Below are 23,712 nucleotides of genomic sequence, written 5' to 3'. Positions count from 1 at the left end.
TAGTGACCTTCAACACGTCTTAAAGAATGCGCGTTGAAGCCATCCAACAAAGAAATGGGAAGATGTTGGACGCTTTAATGTGCCGACTAGCAGCTGCGCTGTTGCATGTTGAGTTAAAGATGGTATAGCTTCTGAGATGAGAACTGGGTTGGAGGATGCCCTGTGCGCAGCGGCTGCATCGATCGAAAAATCACATATTACTGCACAGAAAGGTGCCTACCTAGGTACTGAAAATGAAGTTTGACGGTAGTCCGAGCATTGAGAACGACTTTGGTGATTGTGTACAAGATCGAGCGACGAAACCAAGTGATACCTTTGCTCGGTCTATGGACTGCTTGGAATGACTGCAATTACCTGTCAAGGTTGCAAATGATCTAGAGATCACACATGTTCGGTCGTCTCAATTTGCACCCCAGTCTTCAGCTCGCTTGCGATGTTCTCAATCGCCACAGGAGAGACGTAATCTAGCAGCACATTAGTGATTGCTCACGACTGGCCAGTGCAGAGTCTGCGAACATACCTTTGAATTTACGAGCGGGCAGCTTTATGGCGAACATCTCATCTAGTTCTGCCGGAGTGCGGCCCTTGGTCTCGGGAATGCAAAAGAATGTCACAACAATGCATCCCAACATCCAGGCCGCAAAGATGAGATAGGTCTTTGCGCCGAGGTTGCCGCTAGGTAATGTCAACTGGATGCTCATCCTGTCATGAGAGATGATGCACTTACTAGCCAGCATCGGCGATGTAAGGGAGACAGTACACCACCACCGTGGCGAAGCAAGCCACGCAGAAGAAGCAGAACGCACTGCTAGCGTTTTTAAGCCGAGCCGTAGGTACTTCCGCACTCAATATGTAAGTGAGAGGGCCGAACCCTGCCGCGAAAAAGAAAGCGAACATGCAGCAGAAGGCAGCGATAGTCCGAGGCACCGCAGGGTTGGTGAGTGGGAGAAAGCCCATGATTCCAACGACGAGATTGATAACGAAGAGTATGCTGAATGAACTCAGTGCGAGAAAGCGGCGGCCTACGCGGTCGACGATGAACAGGCCGGCAACGGCTCCAGCGAAGGCCAGCACGGCGACGACCATTGCAAGAGTGAACGCACTGACGTCTCCGCCGATGGTGCTCAGGAAGACTGTCACGTAGTTGGTGGCAAACGCTATACCTGAGAGCTGCTGCATGTTGGCCACTGCAAGTGCGATGAACGTCCGTCGTCGGTTCGTGCCTTTAAAGAGTTCCTTCCGGGACATCTGAGTCTCAGTTTCGACCAGCACCGCCTGATGTTTGAGCGAGGCCATTTCAACGGTCAAGTCGGCCTCGGTGTAACCTCTCCGGATCCGTCGCAGACTCCGCCAGGCTTGCTCTTCGTTACCCTTTGATAGGTAGTGTGTAGGGCTGTCATCAATGAAAAGCAAGGCACCGAAGAGCAGTACTGCGATGGCGACAGTGATTCCCAGAGGCACACGGAAGGCGTACTGAGCCATGACCTTGCTGAAAGCGTAGTTCACGCCCTGGGCCACGATCGCCGCAGCGTCGATAAGGACAATCGAGAGGCCCGTGAGGATGCCTCGGATTTCGGAAGGGCTAATTTCCGCTAGGAGGGCGCTGGACATCACGATGAACATAAGGATAGAGGCGGCTTGCTATCGTCAGTATCTATCGAACTCAGGGCCCGTCAAGTCTCACTCACTTTGTATCCAGCGGGCAACCACCAGTGCTGCAATATTAGGCGCGGCAGTGTGAACAGCAGCACTGGCGGCGTTTACGAATGCCGCAATGAGCAGCGTCTTCTTCCGTCCAATCCTGTTACCGAGAAACACAGCAGCCGGAAGGCCGAGAAGGCAGCCAGAGTTCGGTACAGCAACGTATAGAGCAACATCCGTAGCCGTGAGCACCCTGCTACCGTCCGGGAGTTTCTGGCTGCCAAATTGCTGACCGAACGGTACCATGGCCAAGAGTCCTGAGATCACCGTGCCATCATAACCGAACGTAAACAAAGTCATGGCCAAGACGAGGGCTATCAGATAGTTAGTCCGCAATCGTCTGCGCAATGAGGATAATTCGAACCTGTCAAGGCGAGAGGATAGTTGTGCTTAAGCGTAAACAGCACGGTGCCCGCTGAAGTCGCCATGGTGAACGATGTCTAGAGACAGTCGGATTGGGAAGATGCTGGATGCGATGAGCTCTGAGACGGGCGCAGATGCATTGTTATATATGCCATGCTCGGCAGTCAGAAAGCTGGACAATGAATGTGCCACGCGACTAGCTTGGAAGCCATAGTGCTTTCTCGGAACTCTAGGCTAGCCATAGCAAATTGCCCAGGCCCCTCGGGCCTCCTCACGAGTTCTGGGGAGCAATGCGGAGGAGTGTGTGCATGTGGGGAAGATCATGCATGGCTGCACGGTGCAGAATGTCTCGTTCATGCTAACGCCACATGAGTGCCGCTCCGAGCACCTTCCGATTCGATCCCGACTCGCTTCCGATTCGCTGGTGAACCTACGAGCCGTTTTAGCGACTTCTGGCAACTTCATGTCGGCTACTACTGAAGGTTGGCAACAATATGGCGGCACCAAACCCGGCATAGTGATAGAGCAAGCCATGATGAGCTTTCGTTCGGCTAGTGTACAAATACGACTAGACTGTGAAAGCACCTCCCAAGGTATCTGTCAGCCTTTGTAGCTTTGAAGCGTCGGTCAACTGTGAAGATGTATACACTTGCTCATCCAGCCCTCGGATCCATCAATGGAGTTGATCGCGGCGAGGACATCGTACAGTTCCGTGGCATCCCTTACGCAGACATCCCCGGGCGGTTTCGACAGGCTATTAGGAAGTCGTCTCTGCCACAGCAGCCCTTCGATGCTATCTCACCTGGGTTGGTAGATCAGTGGTGAACTCTCAATCCTAGCTGATGAGACGTAGCTATGTCTGCCCACAGCGAAAGCTGCCTTTTCCGGAGTTCTGGACGGGTCCTCTCGGCAAGGACGAAATATCAATTACCAAGCCTGAGATGGACGAGCTGCGCTGTCTGAACTTGAATGTAACCACTCTCACTACGTCTGTGAAGAACCAGACACCGCTGCCAGTGCTCTTCTTCATACATGGTGGGGGTTTTGCCGGTAATTGAACGCTTGAAATCTTCATACGGGTATAAGCATCGCTGACGGCCCTAATCAACACAAACCAGGCGGCAGCTCCAGCATCCAGATCGCCGACCGGGAGATCTACGATCCTCGGAATGTCGTTCGGGTAGGTGCTGCGACGGGCAAGCCAGTGGTTGTCGTAACCATCAACTACCGTGTCGGACCACTGGGATTCCTTGCGTCGCGCGAGCTTGCTGCTTTCAACCGAAGCAACGGCGAGATTGTGGGCAACTATGGCCTCCACGACCAACGTCAAGCTTTGCTGTGGGTTGCGCAGTTCATCTCCGGGTTTGGCGGAGACCCCAACAACATTACCATTATGGGCGGCAGTGCGGGAGGCGCTTCGTGCCATCTTCAGTCCCTCTTCCGTGATCGCAAATTTAAGCGAGCCATCATCTCAAGCGGCACCGCTGTCGGCATCGGTCCTTTGCCAATCACCCATCACCAGGCGATATACGACAAATTTGCAGGATCATTCACCAAAGGCGAGGACAGCCTGCGGTCTTTACGCGAAGTACCCGTCGATGACCTAGTGAACCAGCACCTGAGCGGACTCTGGAATCCCGTGATTGACGGAGACTGGCTGAAAGGACGGACAATTCATGAATGCCCTATTGAGGGCCACCCTCCGGAGTACATGATCGGGTGCTGTGAGTTCGAGGTAAGATAATATCGTAATGACTGACCAGGAGTTGTCGAAGGCTTACTACTTTCCAGGACGACGTGATGCTCGCTATGTTGGGTAGCATCTCTCCTCCTGACGACGATGAGTTGCGGGGAATGGTACGCACCACTGTGGTCAGAAGCTCACTCACCGCCGACCCGAGTGTCTTCCTCAGTCCAGACGCCCTCAAACATTATGACGCTGAAAAGGCGCTTCAACATCCGTCCGCTCATCTAGAAACTTGCGCCGAGCTTCTTTCGGAGCTCATCTTCCGCATTCCAGTTTACCAAACCTGCCTGAATCCCGCTCCAGGCCAGAAAGTCTTCTTGTACGAGTTCCAAGCTACCAGTCCTTACGTCGGTTGGTCCCTTGGATATGGCAAAGCGAATCACGCTATCAGCGACATGTTCTTCTTCGATGCTCCTACCGAGAAACTCTTGCTCGAAAAGCACCGCGAGGAGTACGCGGGCGCGGTGAGACAATTGCGGGAGCAATGGCTGAAGTTCTGCCATGGGCAACTGGATTGGGAGCCTATGCAACGACTAAGTGGCGATGAACTGGGTCCAGTGTACACTATTGCAAACTACGGGCGCGGTGCGAGGTACGAAAGCTTTGATAAGGTGGTTGGAACGAAGCTTGCAAGCCGGTGGAGGGCCATGTTAGCGCTGTGCAAAGACTAGTAGTGGACGTTGGTAATATTAGCTGCGTTTATTACCTTTAGGAGATCCGTCCCTATGAGTCCATCCACCTCCCACCGACCTCCCACGATCTCGCTGCTCTGAATAGACTCGCCTCGTTCCACCTCTTCGCCACTACTTGCATGCCAATTGGCAGTCGTCCTTCGCCATCTTTCACCTTGCCCCAGCCGACAGGCATACTCATAGCTGGATGGCCGGTCACATTGAAGCCACATGTATTGAGGGTGTTACCTACACAATTTATTCGTCAGTGATGTCCTAACATAAAGAAGGCCTTACGGCCCATCGATCACGCACCGATTGCGGGCTCGAATAGATCCATAAGCCTCTGGCTGACGCCGTCAGGATTCTGCTCTGACTTCACGCTGCCCGATGGATGTCTAGGGCCTACTGTAGGATTGACGGGCGTTAGTAGCACATCGACATCCTCAAAGGCCTTATCATATGCGGCCCTAAGCTCCCATACATGCATGTGCGCCTTGCGAGCCAGAGCCGGACCGTACTTGTGTTGCATGTGTGCTGCGTTCATCAGTACATTGACCGCCGCTGGATTGCGGTTCGCTAGCGTGTCGAAGTATGTCTGATCGACTGGGTTGGGTTGTAGGTAGGGCATAGTATATGATAGAAGGTCAGGTGGGTTGCCGTTAACGTTGTGTGGCATCATCGGCCGCGCCGCGATCGTCCAGATAGAAGCGGCGTGCTTGTGAATTGGTATTGACACCTCCTTGACTTCGGCACCTAGAGACGAGAAGCGTTCTGCGGCCTTCTTGACCGCCTCGCTGACAGCTGGATCAAGCTGAGGTCGATAAGTCAAAGGATCAGCTATGTTCTGAATGGACGACAATGCGCTCGGCTTACCCCAAAGACCTCGAAGGCTTCCTTGAGAATACCTATCCTTAAACCCTTTGCCGCTGCTTGTGGCGTCCACTCACCAGCTTTCTCCTTGGTGGTGATCCATGATTGCAGATCGTGCAAATAGTCCGGTACCGCGCTGGGCATGGGTGTTTCAGGACTACAGCGTGGATCTATGCCATCCCAACCCGCCATGACAGTCAATAACAGCGCTGCGTCTTCGACCGTCCGCGTCATTGGTCCGGTATGGTCGATCAGCGGGTTCAGAGCGGCGATGCCCGTATAAGGTACCAAGCCGTGCGTTGGTTTTAGACCGTATATGCCAGAGTAGGAAGCAGGGAGTCGAATGGAGCCTCCTTGATCGCCGCCAACGGCAAGGTCCACGCCTTCGCCAAGCGGATAGCCTCTGGCATCTTTGCCATCTTTCCTAGCTTGCTCTACATCCGCAATACTTACCAGAGCGCCACAGCCGCTGCTTGAGCCGCCTGTTGCATACTCTGGCAACCATGCATTGTGTACGACGCCTGAGTCGGATGTGTAACTTAACGCGAACATAGATAGGTTCTCGCAGGTCGCTGTTCCCTTGACTGTCCCACCGGCGGCGAGTATGCGAGACACGACTGTGGCATCAATAGGGGAGGTTGGATGTTTTCCATCCTTGAGCAGCTTAGGCGAGCAGCCCAGGCCTATTGGCAGACCAGCCACGCTCACATTGTCCTTGACGGCGATGGTACGGCCACTTAGCGGTCCTTTCACATTTGGCAGCCGGAGTGTCGTCTTATGAGCCCAGGCGTTCAGAGGATTCTCGGCTTGATCTGGTTTGTAGTACTTACGCTCGCCACCCTCAACCGCTTGAGGTTGAAGGCGCGGCTCTGAGTACTCCGGCAGACTGCTGACCGCCTCACATGTCGCATCGAAGGCGTTAGCGAACAGAAGGAAGGCAGTCTCGTTGGTACTACCCGGCTTGATGGCAAAGTTGTTCGCCCCGGCGATTGCCTTGAGGTCTTCGAGCGTACACGTGGGCTCTCCCGTTGACAATGAAACGATAGACATTTTGCCGGAGCGAGGAACAAGGAGATCGCAGCAGCACTTACCATTCTCTCGTCGCTGTTACATCTCTTACCACGCAGTGTCCGAGTGACGCCCGGCCGCACATGGATGGTTGTAGCACGCGCAGTGTCAACAATGCTTGCGCGATAGATAGGCGTGCAGGCAAGCGATAAGGGCCGCGAACAAGACGATTATCATACGCCTTAAACCCGCCTACACCAAGCTTTCTCGATGTATTCGGCCGACACTATACCCTATGCAATGCAACCCACCATAATTGAGCGCTGGTCCATGTGCTACCCTTGTAGGCCGAAGAACTACCGCCTACGCCGCGAGTTGTACCTGCATACGCTTCACCTTCTGAGCAGCTAGGTCTTCGGCAAAAGACCAGGCGCCTCATGCCTATCAGCTTCGGGAGACTTCGCCCGACGGCTTTGACGATGCTAGCTCTGGTGAGAGCTAGGCGGAGAGCTCCGACTTCGCGACCAACACGATGAATGGATGGTCATCAAGAAGGTAAGTACGTCTCATCTGTCTCCCGTATTGCCTCCACGTGTCAACCATTGAGCGTCCGCAATGGATCCAACCACTTCTATCACGGATACCTACCGCTTGGGCGTAGATGTGGGCGGCACTTTCACAGACGCTTGCGCATTTTCACCCAATGGACGCATCTTTCGCGCCAAAGTCCCGTCTACGCCTCAGGATCAAAGCATTGGCGTGAAGAACAGTATCGACAAGGTCCGCGCCATTATCGAAGCAGAAGAAGGGTTCAAGGGCAAGTTTGGTGCTCTTCACCATGGCTCTACCGTTGCCACGAATGCGTTACTGGAGGGCAAGGGCGTACCAGCAGCTCTTGTGGTGACCGAAGGACACAAAGACGTTTTGGTTGCCAGGCGGAGTCAGATCCCTGGCGGTTTAGCAAGCTGGATCAACTGGGCTCCACCGCCGCCTATTATACCGCTGGAAAGGACCTTGCAGGTATCTGAACGTATCGGTGTGGACGGAGAGATCGTCAAGCCTGTGGATAAGGATGCTCTGCGGAAAGAGCTGCTTACTGTGAAAGGCAAAGTTAAGGCTGTGACAGTCAGCTTACTCAACTCTTGGGTGTCTGGCGAACACGAGAAGCAGGTGGCGGAAGTCATTAGGGAAGTGCTCCCTGACGTTGAGGTTTCTCTATCGCACGAGGTTCTCCCAGAGCTGGGCGAGTACGAGCGAACAGTCACAGCCTCGACCAACTCTGTGGTTAAGCCAGAAGTCAAGCGTTACCTTAATGGACTGCGCGAGAAGCTACAGCAAGACACGTCTACTCTGCGCATCCTCAAGAGTGATGGCGGCCTCACAGATCTTGGCTTAGCAGGAGAGCTCCCGGTTAATATCCTCATGTCCGGTCCTGCGGGCGGCGTCAAAGGCATTACAAGCATTATTGCAAGCGCAACAGAGCACAAGAACCTCATCACACTTGATATGGGCGGCACATCGACGGACGTTGCCCTGATCGCCAACTCTGAGCCATCCTTGCGCCGCGAGACTGTGGTCGGAGATATTACCGTGCGATCTCCCTCGGTGGACGTGAGGACTATTGGCGCCGGAGGCGGTAGTCTTGCATTCTTCCAGCCTCTTACGAACACATTGCGCGTGGGTCCAGAGTCCTCTGGCGCGAGTCCTGGCCCAGCTTGTTACGGTCGTGGTGGTACCCAAGCGACCGTCACTGACGCCAATCTCGTACTGGGCTACCTCCCGGAAACGCTTCTCGGCGGGGAGTTCAAGCTTGATGTGGATGCCGCAAAAGCGGCAGTTAGCAAGCTTGCCGAGCAGATGGGCAAGACCATGTTTGAAGCGGCGGAGGCGATCATTGATCTCGCCAACGAAGCTATCTATGGTGCCCTGCGTCTCGTTTCCGTAGAGCGTGGCCACAACCCCGCCGACTTCGCCATGGTGGCTTTTGGCGGTGCGGGACCCATGTGCGCCAACGGCGTCGGCAAACTCTTGGGCGCTTGGCCAGTGATCATCCCTGCAGCACCCGGTATTCTTTGCGCGCAAGGTGATGCCACGACAAAGATGAGCCACGAGCTTTCTGCTTCTTTCATCCAGTTGCTGTCGTCCACAACCATGGAGACACTCCGTGAGGAGTTCGGCTCGCTCAAGGACAGGTGCGAAAAGATCATGAAGGATGCCCTCGAGGAGACGGAGCGGAAGCTTGCCACAACCTACCAAGCTGCGTTGAGGTATAAGGGCCAGGCACTTGAGCTCAACATCACTTTGACCGCTGAGGACTTGTCTCAGCCAATGGAAGCCTTCGAAAAGATCGCACACAACAAGTTCGACAAAATCCACCAGCAGCAGTTCAGCTATACCCTGGAGAACTTTGCACTCGAACTCACTCGATTAACAGTTACTATCGTGGATGCGTCGCCGGACATTGAGATTCCACGCATCTCGTCTGCAAACGGCGAGCAACCTCCCTCATCGGCGATCATTAAGAAGAAGACCATAGTCGTGCAAGGCCAGGAGCATGAAGCAACCTTCTGGGATCGTGCAGCCATCAGCAAGGCGGGCTACAAGCTGCAAGGTCCATGTGTTATCACCGAGATGGACTCCAACACCCTCATCCAGCCCGGCTTCGAGGCTGTCGTTGACGCAGTTGGCAACATCTGCATATCTCCCGCTCCTGACAATCAGATGCCGACGTTCAGAAGTAATTTTGGAAGCACACTGTCGGACAAGACACCGGAGCAGAAGATTGCTGAGGCGAAGAAGGTTGTCGAAGACTTGCCGACTGTGCCGACATTGATCGGCTCTTCGCTTGCCTCGATCAGAGCAGAGATGGATACTCTCATGCTTAGATGTTCCATGTGTAAGCAGACCATCTTTTCATCGGGCCTCAGACTCTACTGACCCTCTACTCAGCGCCGGCCATTCGCGAACAACAAGACGAGTTCAACGTCATCACTAACCCTGAAGGTCTTATGCTGGTAGGACAGTTCGGCAGCTTTATTGGACAATTTCTGAAGATCTGGAATTACAAGCTCTCCCGCGGCGAAGTAGATGAAATCGAAGAAGGCGACGTCTTCATCACTAACGACACATACGAGGTCGAAGGCGCCGTGAGCCATCTTAACGACGTTATCGTGCTCCTGCCCATCTATTTCGAGCACAAGCTTGTCGGTTGGGCCGCTAATTTCGGCCACTTCACCGACGTTCAGGGTCAAGTGCCTGGCTCCATGAGCATCAACGCCCAGACGATCTTTGACGACGGCTTGCAGATTCCCACAATGAAGCTCTTCGAGAAGGGCAAGATGAATCGCTCCATCGTTGAGCTCATGTGCAGGAACTCACGGCAGCCCGAGTGGCTTCGATCCGATCTGCTGGCGCTGATATCCGCGTGTCGGACGGCAGCGACGCGTATCTGCGAGCTCTGCGCACGTTTCGGGCCTGAGGTCTACGCTGTAAGTTGAGCGAAGTGTAGCCCTACCCACGCGTGAGGCACAACTGACCTTTTTACCCATCGTCTTAGGCATCGACCGACGTCCTGCTCAAGCGCACAAGGATGGCCGTGAGCAAGATCATCGAGGAGCACATGACAGACGAGACCTCTTCGTTTGTTGATTTCGTCGACGATGACGGGCACGGTCACGGCCCGTTCGCCCTCAAGTGCACTCTAAGCAAGCCTGAGAAAGGCCGTCTGCGCTTCGATTGGTCTGGCACGAGCCCTCAAGCGAGCAGCAGCATCAACTTCTACCTGTCGGAGACGATGTTCAAGATGTTCGTTGGGTACTACCTTCTTGTTGTTCATGCACCCTTCACTGTTCCGAACGATGGCTTTCACGACTTGCTGGATATCGATATCCCTCGCGGCTCAGTACTGAAGCCTGTCCGGCCAGCCTCGATTTCGTGCCGAACGCACTTCCTTGGGAGGGTTATGGACGTTATGCAGGTAAGTAGAGCGCTAAGTCGAGCCCCCCTCTCTTCGACTGAGACACAGCTGACCTTTCTGTCCTCCCTCTACAGGCCCTGTTCGGTCAAAAGAACGAGGCCTTTATGACAGCTGCCGGCTTCAGCGACAGCCCTCACTTCTTCTATTCTGGATTCAAGCCAGATGGCTCATGGTATCAATTATACCAGATAGCATTCGGAGGAGTACCGGCCAGACCGAAGGGAGACGGACCAGATTGTCACTGCTTGTTCCCAGCGATCAAGTCTGTCCCAACTGAGTCCATCGAGCTCAACTTCCCTGTCCGCCTGGAAGTAAACGAGGCTGTGGCAGACAGCGGTGGGGCAGGCTTCCATCGCGGAGGCAACGCTCAGAAGACACTCTACCGGTTCTTGTCAGCTGGCGAGTTCAGTCTGCACGACGATCGATGGTTCACCAAGCCATGGGGTGTCCGAGGTGGTAAACCTGGCAGCAGGAGTACCAAGGCCATTCACGGGCCGGATGGAAAGGGTGGCGTCACAACACAGCTGCTTCCCAGCAAGTGCGATCACGTGAAGGTCAAGCCTGGGTAAGAGCCGCCCAGCACGTCTTATACCTTACTGTCCACTGCTGACCATGCTTTAGTGATCTACTAGAGTGGCAGACATGGGGTGGCGGAGGGTTGGGCGACCCGCTTACACGACCTGCCGAGACCGTCGCTCTTGAGGTTCGGCGGAAGCTCGTTACAATCGCCGGCGCAAAGGCCAACTACGGCGTCATCGTCAACCCCGATACCCTGGATGTAGACGAGATAGCCACGGAAACTCTCCGTGCGGATATCGAGAAGGCCGAGGCAGGGAAGGCGCTTCCGCTATATGACAGAGGAGGCACGATGGAGGAGTTGGTGAAAGCGTGCAAGGGGGAGACGGGCTTCGAACCACCAATCCCGCAATGGCAGGAAGAGGTCTACGGACCGCATGTTGCCGTGCCTTATGTACAAGAATGGTACAAGAAGGGGCGGGAAATTGGGTACAAGATCTGGGACCTTTGAGGAGGTTGCTGAAGGTCATCACGTCCTTCTACAGTCGGTTACATTGATGGCACACGAGCACTCCCGCATATTATTGTGGCCGCCGAACTCAGTGTTAATTGCATCCACGATTCTATTTTACCATAAAACGGCATTCACTGTCTTATTCATGAATTCTAGATTGTTCTTTGCCGCTAGCCATGCTTTGCGCTAAAGCGTCTCGCAGCTGTGTCCGACTCAAGGTCAACGTCCCAACACCATTGTAGCATTTACTCTTATGGATCACGGTACAGTGTTCGCCAAACAAAGTCCTACCCGGGGCTGGGTGATCTTGAATCAGGTGCTGAGTGATCTTGAACCAGGTGCTGAGTACAGTTGCAACGCCCCTCATCCATCAAGCGAGCAACATGTCTTGACTTTTCTGAAATGATGTTGCTTCGATCGAGCAGCAACTCACTCGGCGATATTGGACATAGACCGCAGCTTCGCTAGCCGTGGTTGAGGGTTCATGAAACGGTAAGCTCCAGATGATAACTATGCTACGCGCTCTGTCTAGACGTGCCGCTGAGTCTTGCCCCTGACCTCAGATGGAGCACATCGCTCCCCTCGCCATAGACGGCATCCCAGTCAATGGTACTCGCCTGGTTCTCCGCCCCAAAGGCACGCACGAGGCGTTCGCTCTCCGTTTCATCACCGTTGATAACGGGCCTAGCATCCTCTTGAGTCTTACCAGTCGCTCCCTGGCCCCATATTCCATGTTCATCGGCGGTTAGGAACGTGGCAATCTGACGGAACGTCAGACTGATTCGCTGCCCGCCGTACGCTTTCTCCGCTTCGGTGAACTCGACTGCAGGCCGCTTGTTGGCATTGATGCCATGCAAGTACTCAGCGTTGGTGGGTAGCGTCATTACTATCACCGAGTTGTGTGGCATAAGGACACGGTATGTCGTGCGTGGCGGTAGAGATCCGTCTAATAACATTGATCCGCCCGCACTCCGTTTCGTGCGCAACCGCATCGTTCGCTGCGCGCCGAAGGACACATTCACGATGCAGCTGCCTCGCGCAATGTCTAGCGTCTTGTCGCTATGTTCAGAGATGAAGTCTTGGCCTCCGCGATATAGCTGTATCAGTGCGTGGTTCAAAGGGTGCCCTACCACTGCCTCCGCAGCCCTCCGGACCTTGTCCACGGAAGGCGACCAGCACTGCAGCGGTAGTGTCTCGTCGGACGGGTGACGATAGACAGGCATACTGCCATCCTCTGCGACGGAGCCTTGACAGCAGACTAGGCGCGGCACTTCGCCAGTCTGATGGTGCATCTTCTGCCACTTCACTTCGGCTATCAATTCTTCAAAGATGCTCTCTGAAAGGTCGGCCGGTAGTAGATCGTACAATATTACTGACCCGGCGCTCTCTACATCTTTGCCGTCTCCGAACAGCGGTGTCTTCCGCAATGACGCTGGCTCGGCTTGGTGTGCTTGCACATCGGCGTGCTCGTGCTCCATGCCTCGATGGCCAACATCAGCACGACTTGGTGCGAAACGGTCGTCTGCCTTGCCCAACGATGACCCCGTGTTTCCCTTCTCAAAGCCACCTTCGTTTGTTGAGTTCTCATGCTTGGCAGAACTTGATCGAACATTCTGCGATGACTCACGCGCGGCTGCGTGCTGCGAAACCGTACGGGCAGCTGTCGCTGTCACACCATCTTCGTTTACGGCGTCTCTCATGTTTGGGTTACTGGTGAGCCGCTCGACCTCGGGCTGGGCATCGTCTGAGGCAACGCTTCGCAAGTTACTCGTGGCAGCTTGGCGGCTTGAGTTGTGCTTGACGTATAGCGCAGCTTTGGGGTCCGAAGGTTGAGCATTCGGAGATTGCGCGTGCTGAGCGGCAAGGTCCTCATTGAGCTTGGTGGGCGAGACTACTCCTTGTGAGCGTGCGTTCTTCGAAGAAGCATAACGTAAAGTTAAGCTCGCATTATGCAAGCTTGGAGGACGTACGCTTGGTAGCTGAACTGCAGCTGCCTCGTCCTGCTCGTCCTCCGGGACCAAAGCTTCATCGTCGTCCTCATCTAGGGTGGGAGGGGCAGGCTTGTCAAGAATCTGCCCTGCATCACTTGTTGCGTTCGACTCGTTGTCCGACTCATCGTCTTCATCGTCGTCCTGGGCGTCAGAGTCGTCATCAACATGCACGAGCGGCGGGTTGCTGAGTATGTCGATGACCTTCTTACCAGTCATGACTTCAGCGCCCATCACGTCAACAAGCTGGCGAATTGCTTCGTCGTGGCGCTCCTGTCTGCGGTAGCCGAGGCAGTCCTCAACAAGCGTAATCTTGATGCCGTAACGTGCCGCATCCATAGCCGTCGCGAACACCGACAGATTGGTGTTGCAGCCGCAGACGTATAGCTCGGTAATGAGTTTCGAGCGGAGCGTGGTGAGAAACGAGGTGGACCCGAAGGCGGAGTAGTAGGTTTTCACCAGGTGCATATCGCGACGTTCGTCTATAAGTTTGCTGACGTCCGGCGCATAGTCTGCGCCCCACGAGCCTCGCAAGCAACATGGTTCGCGGCTTTTTGTCCTGGTTAAGAAGAGCTCCTCATCCTCATCGGGCTTGGTCGACTTGATACGTTTTGCCGACGTCGAGGCATCTTCCGAAGCACGACGCTTAGATCCAGACTTGGTGCGATCGACTTTCCCGCGATCATTGTACGAGCCGGCGATGACAGTGTCGCCGTTACTCTGCAGAGAGTTCACTTCGCGATTGGCTTCGAATTCCGAGCGAACCCAGATGATGTCGCCAAATTCGCGAAATGCGGGCACAAGAACCTCAAGGCGGTGTAAGAATCCAGACTCGACGTTGACCACGAGTTTGCCATTCGGTGACAAGAAGTCGTTCTGCAGTCCCAGCAGAATCAAAGCTTTCCGGGTTTGAAGTGGAGTTTGCTGCGAGAGCAACGCCGAGAGCGATGTCATGACGTTCGATCAGACCGTCTGTGTCCACCTATTTTCCGGTTACTTAGCAGTGGCCTAATGCGTGTCTCGACTGGGTACTTACTGCTCCTATATGTGCGACCGTCTTCTACACGTTCTACCGCTGGCTTCGGCGTATGAGTAACGATCGCAGATAACGTTGTCCAAGAAATAAGCCAACACAACGGGAGTCGAGCAGTCATAGCCTGAAGAGGACACTACATCTCGCGAGCAACGTCGGTTCCACTGTACTGGGAGTGCACAGAGAAGGCCGCGTTTGCCGTTCGTCAAGGGTATGAAGTACCACACCGCTGGGAGTGTTGGTAGTCATCCGAGCTCCGAGGTATTGAAGCCTGACTCGCAAGCGGCAGCGTTGTGGGCTTTACTTCTGTATCATCCCCAACCAGCGCGAAGGGATATTTTGACAGCCGTTACCGCTGCAAACGCCTCGCTTACGACGTGACATCGTTCACTCAAGTTGGGTATCAGAAACTATGGTGAGATGAGTATTCGGCAGCAGGCGGCCGCATCCTTTACAACGCCCACCAATAGCAGACCGACAGGCCTCGTGATACCGATGGAGTGCATCTCCGTGGCATGGCTTATAGAGTGCACGGCCGGTTGGTGATCGAGGCGGATGCTACGGGTCGCAGACAAGTGCCGGGGCGCTGCCTCGTGGGCAGCAGGGATTCTCTTGCGTGGTGGTCGCAGGAAGCGAGACTTGACCCACTCGGGCAAGATGCATAAGCACCTTCTGGCTAGAGCGCGTGACACGGACACTGCAATAAGTCTACCAGCATACACACATGTTTGTACGGGGAACCGTACTGCAATCGCGCGGGAATCAAAGACGTACAGAACGATTGTCCTCGCGGCTATGAAACATGCTGCAGCACGCGATACTGGGCAGCTACCGTACTATAATTAATCCTTCTCGAAGCTGTTGGTGCGGCGGGAGCGGCCCTCCTGAGCCAAGGCTTGGACTCTATGGGTTTCGTCTGCACGTTGCCGCCAGATAGGTGATAGCACCAGCACGACCGTTATGAGTGGCGCCATCTCACGCACGCGAGATAGATTGCAGCTGCATCCAATGTCTTAGCATGGCCTCGGACCGGCCGATGCAGAGGCGGGACGTTCAAGCCCACGCCTCAGTCGTGCAGGCAAGCATGGCTGCCGAGCTATTTGAGATGCATCACGGGCGTATTGTCGGTGATTTGGAACCAAGATACTGGAGAGAGCTCAACCATCACTCTGTCTAGCTGTAAATGCCTCCATCAATCCACCACCTATTCCGTTTTGTAAAAACGGCACACCCTATAGAGCAGTTTGATGATGAGACTGACACCGAACAAGTCCGAAGTTGAGGTATTGTCCGACAGTCGCAGGATGATGGGTGCGACAACATGCAGCACGGAACGCTGCTGCCTCGAGCTAGCCTCCTGTTGTAAACATATGTGCTATGAAGTCAAACCCCTAAGCACTAACACTTGGGAGACGTTGAGATCGCATCCACAGTCAGCAAGTCGAGAGATCCATCTTCTTACGCAGTCATTCCGTCTCGAATAATTCACTTCAAGGCTTATGCTTCGCTTTGCAGTCGGGGGATTGTGCAGACTCCAGGCGGGTGATGTTAGAGCTAGCAAGACACACAGTAGATAGGCACCCACGGTGGACCAGGCTGAAGTCTAGCCCATGAACTTTGCTGGAGAAAAGGCATGAGAAAAGCCATTGCTGGGGGAAGGTAGCAAGAGCATAGATACAGGCATAGGCGTTTTCGGTTTATAGCCATAACGATCCTCAACTGTATTACAGTGATACTCCTCTAGCTTTCTGAAAGCATCATCAGTGATGTACGGACTGTAGCTGCGGCCCTCCTTGGGCACACGATCCCAGAGTGCCGAGCAATCGTTTGCTGTTACATCCATCTTACAGAGTTGAGGGTAGGTAACATGTTGGGCCAGGTGCATGGCGAACTCATGTAAAGGTCCGCGTTCGCCATCATTTGGGTCGATGTCGCTCTCGCGTTCCATTTCCGACTGGTTCTCTTCAACGGACCCTCTAACGTAGATATATAGTAACAATTGACATTCCCGGCCTACCATGGCACTCTCGCCAAATCGGAGCCCGTCCCAACCTAATGCACAAGCTGTAACCCCACCCGTTTAAGATGCCTTTTCAACCCCTTACGCCAACCAGGACTACCGCACATCCCGGGCCATGTTCACGGCCAAGAAAACGCCTCACCATGCTCCAATTATCCATGCTGGAGAACTTCTTTCTACTCGAACCCAGCGCCACGGTGCCACGGGCTAGGTCCACCTCCCTGATGCCGCCGCGGCTGCTCATCCCCATACGCACTCGTCCGACTTCTCCGATCCCCGCCGTAACCCGACCCCTGCATCTGCCTCCCATCCCCACCCTCCGCATCACTCATCGAAGCGCCATGATACCCCGTCTGCTCCTGCTGCTGCTGCTGCTGCTGATGCACCTGCTGCGTCCGATCACTACTCCCGCCCCCGGACCAGCTATCCTCTTCATCCTCAATCCGTGCCCCAGACTTGCCATTGGGCGCCCAGCCATGCTTCCCTTCGCCTCGGGCCGTGGCGCCAAGTGCGTCGAGTTCAGTGGTGAGGTGGGTTTGTGATTTAATGAAACTGCCGCGGTCGTCGCGCATGGGCTGATAGCGCGTGTCCGGGTTCTTGGCGACGACGGCGATGATGGAGGCGATGAGGACGATGAGGAGGAGGATGGTGGAGAAGGCGGCGTTGTAGATGAAGAAGATGACGCCCATGACGCCCGTTACAATGCCCTAAGCGATATGTTAGTGTCGGTGTTTGTGGTTAAGGACAGGTAAGGAAGGGAGGGACGTACGGGCTGGTTGAAGATTCCCGTGAACACCAGCAGGAAGATGGCGCTGATGAAGTTGATGACGCTGATAGCGATGTTAAAGGCGTTCGTCTTCCTGTCCATGTACGGCCGCAGTACGCAGAGGGTAATGAAGTAGACAGCCTCGATGACGACGAGTGCGATGGCTTGCACCACTCCACTTCCCTGACCCAGTGCGATGAACAGGCCCTTGATGAGGATGTAGACGAGGAAGGGTACGATGAAGTAGTATGCCGTAGCCTTGAACTGCACATAGAGGAAGCCCCACTTGTTCAGCGAAACCGGGTCGGAGTAGAGAATGTAAGCCGGGTTCTTGTGCATCGAAATGCTGCGGCGGGCTAAGCGGATGACCTTACTCGCCGCCCAGGCTAGGATGGCTAGCATGGCAAAGATCGTGCAGATGGCCAGCACGATCTCTGCGGCGGAGTCGCGCTGCGTGAACTCCCAGAAGCAGAGGACACACATCTGCGGAAAGCCAATCAGGACGATGCGGAATAAGATTCCTTTGAGGACGGTCGTCCAGCCTCGGCGAAAGTCCTGGAAGGTATCGCCCTTCATCTTGCCCATTCTCACCAGCAACTCACAGACGAGCTTGAAGATGATTACGCCAAGTACAACTGCCACCGTGAAGATTAGGAAGAAGATGTAGCCCGTCAGGAAGATATTGGTGACCTCGATGCCGGCCCGGAAGCCGACACGCTGAATGCCGCGCACGACGACATTGTTGGAGGTGTCGTTGCCATTGGCACCGGCCGCGTTGCTGCGAGCGCGGAGAATGTTCTCACGCACGGTATTGGCAGCTCGCTTGACCAATGCGTGGAGTACATCTAGACTCCGCTTCTGCACTTGCACAGAGGTGGTGGCCAGGCTGGAAAGAATGGTAGACGGTGTGCCTCCGGTGGCGCGCTGGTACCACGTGGCAATCTTCTGGATAAAGCCGACCTTGATGATACCCATACTCCACTGGAAATTCTGCGTCCAGGATGCCGCAATGGGCGGCAAAGGAACGGCCGTCATGCCAATGAACGCCTGCGCTTGGAAGTAACCGAACAATGCCATGGCGTTTGCGGCCACGTGCGCCGCGGTGTTGGAGTGGCCCAGCCCGGATGTAATCGCCGACGCAACCAGCGCCAGACCCGATGTCACTGCCAAACCCCACGCCACGCCTGCCTGGTCCACAGTCTTGCCGTTGGATAACTCCGCCTCCACACACGCCGCCGCCTGGCCCGTATTCGACGAGTTGAAGTAGACCTGCACCCTCGCATCCAAATCCGGCACCGTGTACGTAATCCCCGGTACCTCCTTCAACGCGCTCCCGGGTATAGGCACATTGGACAGCGGCAGACTGATCTGACCCTCGCTCATCGGACACAGTCCTTGGAAGCCCATAGTGCACGGGTCCAGCGTGGTCTGGTAGACATTCAAGCCATACGCAATGACGACCAAGTCTATTGTGACGTTGCCCTGGATTGTGCTAACACCGACGATGCTGAAGGCCAAGCTGTTGTTGGCGGGGGTGAGGACGACGTCGAATTGCGTCGCGCTGAAGTTGTTATTGGTCTGACATGGGTTGAGGGAGTCGGAGTAGAGCATCTGCTCTGCGGTTGCGAACCGCGAGATGCCGAAAAGGAGGCATATTAGCGATGATATTGACAGTTTCATGCTGTGTGTTGTTGCTGTGATGAGTGGTGGCGCTGAAGAGCGCAGGTCTGATGTTGATGTCGCCTCTCAGTATGTAAGGCCGGCCGAGCCGGGAGCGAGTGTTTGTATGTCGGGGTGTGCTCGTACGTAGTCTGCTGTATTCACTGCAATGCGTCGGGAGCAGTCGGTACGCTGGCTTCAGAGCGAGAGACTGTAGGATAGAGGAAGGCCGCGAGTCACGCGCGGTGGTTGGACGGGCAGTGCTGTCTGCGTCTTGGGAAGCGTCGCGGCGAGCGACCAGCTGTGTGCTGATTGGCCGACGGGCGCTAAATCGAGAGAGAATGACGAATACGCAGACCCCTCCCCTCAGGCACTAAAAGCAGGAAACAACCGCCTCCACGATGGCAGAGAGGGTACAAGAGGCTGAGGTGGTATGTTATGAATGGTGAGTGACTGCTACAACTACTTCATCTGAGCTCGTGAGCGCCATAACGGCCGCACATGGGCTGTTCCGTGGGTGGCGTAGCTGGAATGCGCTGCGTACACACTCGTATTGGCTTTTCGCTGGTGTCAGGGGTGCATGGCTGCGGCTGCAACCCACAAGGCTTGTACGGGCTGAATCAGCCTCGTGCACAGCAGTCTGCGACAGCTTCGTTACAGCCATCAAACGGAGATGAGATGCCGCGCTCGTAATATCTGGGGTTCCTCAGATGATATGGACATATCTCCGATGCTGTGGCATCCCCGGCGCATTGCTTGAACAGCTCCATCCATGGTAAGCAGGCTTCTGGAACGCAAGCCACAGCACCTTCTGGACGGCCGCCACGGTATGGAATGGGAGCATCAGCTTAGCCCCGTTTATAAATCATAGCACGCCGATGCTCCGATATACCTGCCGCGTCGTGCAGCATATAAACAGTGATACCTGTCGCGTTGATCAGCATATAATGGTACAGTTGACGTGTCCTCGTGTGCGCTGATCATGACGTGAGACACACACACACAAGATACAAGCAAGCTGAGAGCAACAGAGGAGTCATTGCTATGCTCGTCGTAAGGTACAGGAGCACTATAGCACCAGCTTCTCGCATCGAGCACAATGCTCCCATCTTCTTCTCACTTCCAATACTGTCTGTCCGTCTCTGCCTCAGTGCACACGCGAGGAAGGTATCATATCACATCTCTCGTCCAACCTGTAGCAAGCTCGACTGCTCCTTGTTGACCGTTGGATCGTCATTAATAGCTTACGGCTTCGCGACCGGCACAATCATCTCCTGCTCTTGCATCTCGGCGTCCGTAACCTTCTTGAGGACATCGATACCCTCGAGATGGCCGCAGAGCTATACACACACGTTAGCTTCATCCCTCGTTGACAACGACATCGATACTACTCACAGTCTCCACAATCATACCAGTAATCTGGTACGGATCGGCATTCGACGCCGGCCGGCGGTCCTCAAAGTAACCCTTGCCCTCCTCGGCGCACGAACGGTTCACACGCACCGACGCGCCACGGTTCGCAATACCCCACGTGAACTTGTCGTACGACGCCGTCTCGTGCGCGCCAGTCATACGCGCCTCGTTACCCTCACCGTACACTTTCATGTGCTCCTTGTGGCGCTTCGACAGCTTCTCCATCGCCGCCTCGATGGCCTTCATGCCGCCATCCTCGCGCATCTCCTTGGTGCTGACGTTGGTGTGGAGACCGGCGCCGTTCCAGTCGCCGGGGATCGGCTTAGGGTGGAAGGTAGCCTTGACGCCGAACTCCTCGGCCACGCGGTGGAGGATGAAGCGGGACATCCACATCTGGTCGCCCAGGGCGATGCCGGTGCACGGGCCAATCTGGTACTCCCATTGAGCGGGCATGACTTCGGCGTTGGTGCCGGAGATCTCAAGGCCGGCGTACAAGCAGGCCTTGTAGTGTGCCTCGACAATGTCTCTGCAGAAGACCTTGCCGGTGCCGTTGCCGCAGTAGTAAGGACCTTGGGGAGCCGGGAAACCGTTCTTGGGCCAGCCGTACGGCCATCCCATGTCGTCGAGGAGGGTGTACTCCTGCTCGAGGCCGAACCAGAACTCGTGCGAGGCGTTCTTCTCCATGTGCACGGCGGCGTCGTGGCGGAAGTTGTAGGCGTTCGGCTTGCCGTCAGACATCCAGGTCTCGGCCATCACGAGGATGTTGTCGCCAAGGCGGAAGGGGCATGGGTACATGGCCACTGGGCGGAGGTAGACGTCGGAGTTGTCGCCGGGTGCCTGGCCGGTGGAAGAGCCGTCGAAGTTCCATTCTGGGAGATCCTTGACTGATGATGGCTTCTTCTTGAGGGTCTGCGAGTTTGTAAGGTTAGTCTCCACGTTCTATTGCGGCCTTCGGTTGCGCGAGGTCAGAGAAGAGCCGCAGTCTCTCTAAAGTTCCATCCCATTGCGTGTAGCCGCCTAGACGCGGTTTCTGTGACTAAAAGTACCGCAAGACTGCCGAAGCCGCGGCGAGTCAAGCCACTTTCTCTTATCGTGCATGAACGCAGCGAGACGTCGAAAATCTCTCATGACGAGCCTTTCGTCCCAACGGGTGCTTTCCTGGTGGGAAATCACTCACCTTGCACTTGGAACGAGTACCGCCGCTGGCATCTATCCAGACGTACTCGGCAATGACCGCGCCATGCTGCGGTAGATCTCTGTACTTCAAGAGCTGCGAAATAGTTAGCGAACCGTCCCAATCAGTCACGGTGGCATTGCACTCACATTGGCGGTATTTGAGACGATCGTGCTGGTCGCCTGCGCAGTCCATCAGCTTTCGTCACAAAGATCTGCGTAGCTCCGCCAAGTCAACGAACCATGGTGGTGAAGCGAAGGTGATGCCGAGATTGATGTTTCTGGATGCGCTGCCAATAACACTAATGTTACAGAAGGACTCCAATTGAGCGCACACAAAGCTGCAAGATTGCTGAGTGTAACAAGGGAAGAGTTGAGCGAGGTTGGTTCGCTAGGCCTGTTGGTGGGCGGTCGTGTGCCTATAAACCAGAGGGCAACCGGCAGAATCGCGTTGCTCCGAGCTCGAAGTGTGGCTGAAGTGGCCCGTTCACTTATGCACCTAGGTTCAAAGGTATTGGGCCTGGTATTTCCGTTCATCCACTCTCCAAGAAGCAACTCGCGGGGCAGGCTCGATAGGCTTGGAGATCTATCTGTGCATGTCACGACCTCTTGCTTTACTACTGGACAATGTACGGCTGGTCTGTGGGAGGGCAGATAAGGAGGAGTGGACGGGTCTGCATAGATCGATATGCCCGATGCCCAGTATACCCGTCGTTCTTCGTCTAATACCCGTTACATCAAGCAGGTGCTTACGTTGAACTGGTTGACTTGAGATGATTGGAAGTGGAGACTGCGTCGTCCGGTTCAAGCTCTGTGGCCTTCAGAGTGCTGCCGTGAGTGTCTACGCCAGGGCAACAGAGGCTCATGCGCTTCAGCACCCCTCCCAATAGCGCCGCGGATACGTCACGCTACAGCTGCATCCCAGATTAATAGCCGTTGCGCGGGTTGTCTGCCAGGCACAATGGATCCGCCCCGCCGCACATGGGCGGAACGGGGGCGTAGTGAAGTCTGACGATACCCGGTTACCGCGCTTGCGGTGCTTGACAGCTTGGTCGCCCAAGCAGCGCGCTAGGTTTGCTGCGTCCCAAGCAACGGTCTGTGGACCAGCTCGTGCCTGACGGTGGAACCAAAGCTTGAAGCACAAGGGTGTCGCATGGAGAGTCGCTTTCTGCACGCCACCATCCCACAGAACCGCGCTTCACCGCCTTCGGACCCTGGGCGGAGGTCGCAAAGATAAGACAATCTCGGCCAATCATACAACAGCACACCTTGTCCACACGAATCAATCATGACATAAGTGTGGCTGTGCATGCCGGGAGATGGCATCGCGCATTCGATATCGGAAACGCACACGTGACGGTGGACTTCATGAATGCTTTAGACGACCGCAAATGACCATGCACGACAAGACCTTCTCCGTGCAACATGAGCAGGGCCTGTCGTACCCACCGGCCTTGGACGATGGGGAGGACCTCTATGTGTTCACCACCGTGCGGTGGGACGCAATGCTCGCGGCCGCCTTTGAGAACACGAAAGCATCGTGCAACCATCCAAGTCCTTTCTACATGTTCGAGCATCATTGGACAAGACTCCAGGTCTCGAGGTGGACAAACGATCTGCCTAGGAGTAGCCCAGCCGAGCTCTTGCGAACCCTGAACCGTGATGTACAAATATGGCAAGCAGATCACCCAGAGGAGAAATACGAATCGCTCAGAGTCAGGCATCGTATGTTCCCAAGTGGCAAAACAATCAGCGACATTCTGCCGACGGCTCGCGTACCAATAGAATATCTCTTCCCCAAAACCTTCAACTGTCCGGTGACGGAGAGGCTTTCCAATGCGCCCTGGACGATTGTGCTGGACAGCGAACCTACCGAGATCAGCTCGTCTACTATGTATAAAACATCCGATCGTATGTGTTACAATCGGGCGCGGGCAGCGGCTGGCATCACTTCTTACACGCAAACCAAGGAAGTCCTGCTGTACAGCAGCGACGGTGGCATCCTTGACTGCTCCATTTCCACTCCATATTTCTTTCGGAATGGCAGATGGGTCGTTCCTGCAGCGTCGAGCGGCGGCTTGCAGGGGACGACACGACGCTGGTCGTTAGAGCACGGCTTGTGTGTTGAAGACAGTGTGGGGAAAGACAGCTTGCGAGATGGCGAAGTCATTTGGCTCAGCAATGGCGCTCGTGGCTACTTCCCTTCTCTCTTTGTCAAACAATGTCATAACAAGACCGAAGACAAAACCCCTGGGTGATGCCGTGTAAGCCGACGCTCTGATGGCGCCTTA

At 55.1% G+C, this 23,712-nt stretch overlaps 9 protein-coding genes across 9 annotated transcripts; 3 read left to right on the top strand and 6 right to left on the bottom strand.

Annotated features, from left to right (window-relative positions):
* Nucleotides 1-464: 464 nt before the first annotated feature.
* BAUCODRAFT_78716 (uncharacterized protein) lies at nt 465-1,947 on the bottom strand (the record flags this gene model as incomplete). The annotated part of the gene is made up of 3 exons (XM_007682355.1): nt 465-675; nt 728-1,637; nt 1,689-1,947. 3 exons carry the CDS (start codon nt 1,945-1,947, stop codon nt 465-467), a joined length of 1,380 nt encoding a protein of 459 aa, XP_007680545.1.
* A 1,055-nt stretch (nt 1,948-3,002) lies between these two features.
* Nucleotides 3,003-3,469, top strand: BAUCODRAFT_56972 (uncharacterized protein; the record flags this gene model as incomplete). The annotated part of the gene is made up of 2 exons (XM_007682264.1): nt 3,003-3,114; nt 3,183-3,469. Coding segments are annotated over 2 exons (399 nt in total), but the record flags the coding sequence as incomplete, so codon positions are not given.
* An 834-nt stretch (nt 3,470-4,303) lies between these two features.
* BAUCODRAFT_38560 (uncharacterized protein) lies at nt 4,304-6,548 on the bottom strand. Its single transcript, XM_007682236.1, has 3 exons — nt 5,359-6,548; nt 4,798-5,296; nt 4,304-4,731 (listed from the first exon to the last, which is right to left on the bottom strand). The coding sequence occupies exons 1-3, from the start codon at nt 6,403-6,405 to the stop codon at nt 4,535-4,537; spliced, it is 1,743 nt and encodes a 580-aa protein (XP_007680426.1). The 5' UTR covers nt 6,406-6,548; the 3' UTR covers nt 4,304-4,534.
* A 154-nt stretch (nt 6,549-6,702) lies between these two features.
* Nucleotides 6,703-11,503, top strand: BAUCODRAFT_38559 (uncharacterized protein). Its single transcript, XM_007682235.1, has 5 exons — nt 6,703-9,259; nt 9,313-9,851; nt 9,920-10,339; nt 10,414-10,904; nt 10,961-11,503. Exons 1-5 carry the CDS (start codon nt 6,979-6,981, stop codon nt 11,364-11,366), a joined length of 4,137 nt encoding a protein of 1,378 aa, XP_007680425.1. The 5' UTR covers nt 6,703-6,978; the 3' UTR covers nt 11,367-11,503.
* Nucleotides 11,504-11,884: 381 nt separating this feature from the next.
* Nucleotides 11,885-14,311, bottom strand: BAUCODRAFT_116138 (uncharacterized protein; the record flags this gene model as incomplete). The annotated part of the gene is made up of 2 exons (XM_007682608.1): nt 11,885-12,810; nt 13,336-14,311. The coding sequence occupies 2 exons, from the start codon at nt 14,309-14,311 to the stop codon at nt 11,885-11,887; spliced, it is 1,902 nt and encodes a 633-aa protein (XP_007680798.1).
* Nucleotides 14,312-15,993: 1,682 nt separating this feature from the next.
* On the bottom strand, nt 15,994-16,338 carry BAUCODRAFT_27762 (uncharacterized protein; the record flags this gene model as incomplete). Its single annotated transcript, XM_007682128.1, has 1 exon — nt 15,994-16,338. One exon carries the CDS (start codon nt 16,336-16,338, stop codon nt 15,994-15,996), a length of 345 nt encoding a protein of 114 aa, XP_007680318.1.
* A 160-nt stretch (nt 16,339-16,498) lies between these two features.
* Nucleotides 16,499-19,063, bottom strand: BAUCODRAFT_292735 (uncharacterized protein). The gene is made up of 4 exons (XM_007682607.1): nt 17,180-19,063; nt 16,797-17,117; nt 16,714-16,769; nt 16,499-16,677 (listed from the first exon to the last, which is right to left on the bottom strand). The coding sequence occupies exons 1-4, from the start codon at nt 18,854-18,856 to the stop codon at nt 16,587-16,589; spliced, it is 2,145 nt and encodes a 714-aa protein (XP_007680797.1). The 5' UTR covers nt 18,857-19,063; the 3' UTR covers nt 16,499-16,586.
* Nucleotides 19,064-20,093: 1,030 nt separating this feature from the next.
* On the bottom strand, nt 20,094-21,497 carry BAUCODRAFT_38556 (uncharacterized protein). The gene has a single exon (XM_007682234.1). The coding sequence runs from the start codon at nt 21,041-21,043 to the stop codon at nt 20,195-20,197; it is 849 nt and encodes a 282-aa protein (XP_007680424.1). The 5' UTR covers nt 21,044-21,497; the 3' UTR covers nt 20,094-20,194.
* Nucleotides 21,498-22,818: 1,321 nt separating this feature from the next.
* BAUCODRAFT_27759 (uncharacterized protein) lies at nt 22,819-23,679 on the top strand (the record flags this gene model as incomplete). The annotated part of the gene is made up of 1 exon (XM_007682127.1): nt 22,819-23,679. One exon carries the CDS (start codon nt 22,819-22,821, stop codon nt 23,677-23,679), a length of 861 nt encoding a protein of 286 aa, XP_007680317.1.
* Nucleotides 23,680-23,712: the final 33 nt, after the last annotated feature.

The sequence above is a fragment of the Baudoinia panamericana genome (genome assembly GCF_000338955.1).
Source record: "Baudoinia panamericana UAMH 10762 unplaced genomic scaffold BAUCOscaffold_13, whole genome shotgun sequence".
NCBI classification, from domain to species: domain Eukaryota; kingdom Fungi; phylum Ascomycota; class Dothideomycetes; order Mycosphaerellales; family Teratosphaeriaceae; genus Baudoinia; species Baudoinia panamericana.
Note: the sequence above shows the minus strand (reverse complement) of the source record. Positions and strands in the feature narration are given on the sequence as shown.

Coding starts and splice junctions, on each gene's coding strand:
- BAUCODRAFT_38560 (XM_007682236.1), bottom strand. CDS start 6,405: ATGTCTATCGTTTCATTGTCAACGGGAGAGCCCACGTGTACGCTCGAA. Junction 5,297..5,358: donor AAGCCTTCGAGGTCTTTGGG/GTAAGCCGAGCG, acceptor TATCGACCTCAG/CTTGATCCAGCTGTCAGCGA. Junction 4,732..4,797: donor TCTATTCGAGCCCGCAATCG/GTGCGTGATCGA, acceptor TAAATTGTGTAG/GTAACACCCTCAATACATGT.
- BAUCODRAFT_38559 (XM_007682235.1), top strand. CDS start 6,979: ATGGATCCAACCACTTCTATCACGGATACCTACCGCTTGGGCGTAGAT. Junction 9,260..9,312: donor CATGCTTAGATGTTCCATGT/GTAAGCAGACCA, acceptor CCCTCTACTCAG/CGCCGGCCATTCGCGAACAA. Junction 9,852..9,919: donor TCGGGCCTGAGGTCTACGCT/GTAAGTTGAGCG, acceptor CCATCGTCTTAG/GCATCGACCGACGTCCTGCT.
- BAUCODRAFT_292735 (XM_007682607.1), bottom strand. CDS start 18,856: ATGAAACTGTCAATATCATCGCTAATATGCCTCCTTTTCGGCATCTCG. Junction 17,118..17,179: donor CGGGAATCTTCAACCAGCCC/GTACGTCCCTCC, acceptor CATATCGCTTAG/GGCATTGTAACGGGCGTCAT. Junction 16,678..16,713: donor GCGGAGGGTGGGGATGGGAG/GCAGATGCAGGG, acceptor CGGGGATCGGAG/AAGTCGGACGAGTGCGTATG.
- BAUCODRAFT_38556 (XM_007682234.1), bottom strand. CDS start 21,043: ATGTACCCATGCCCCTTCCGCCTTGGCGACAACATCCTCGTGATGGCC.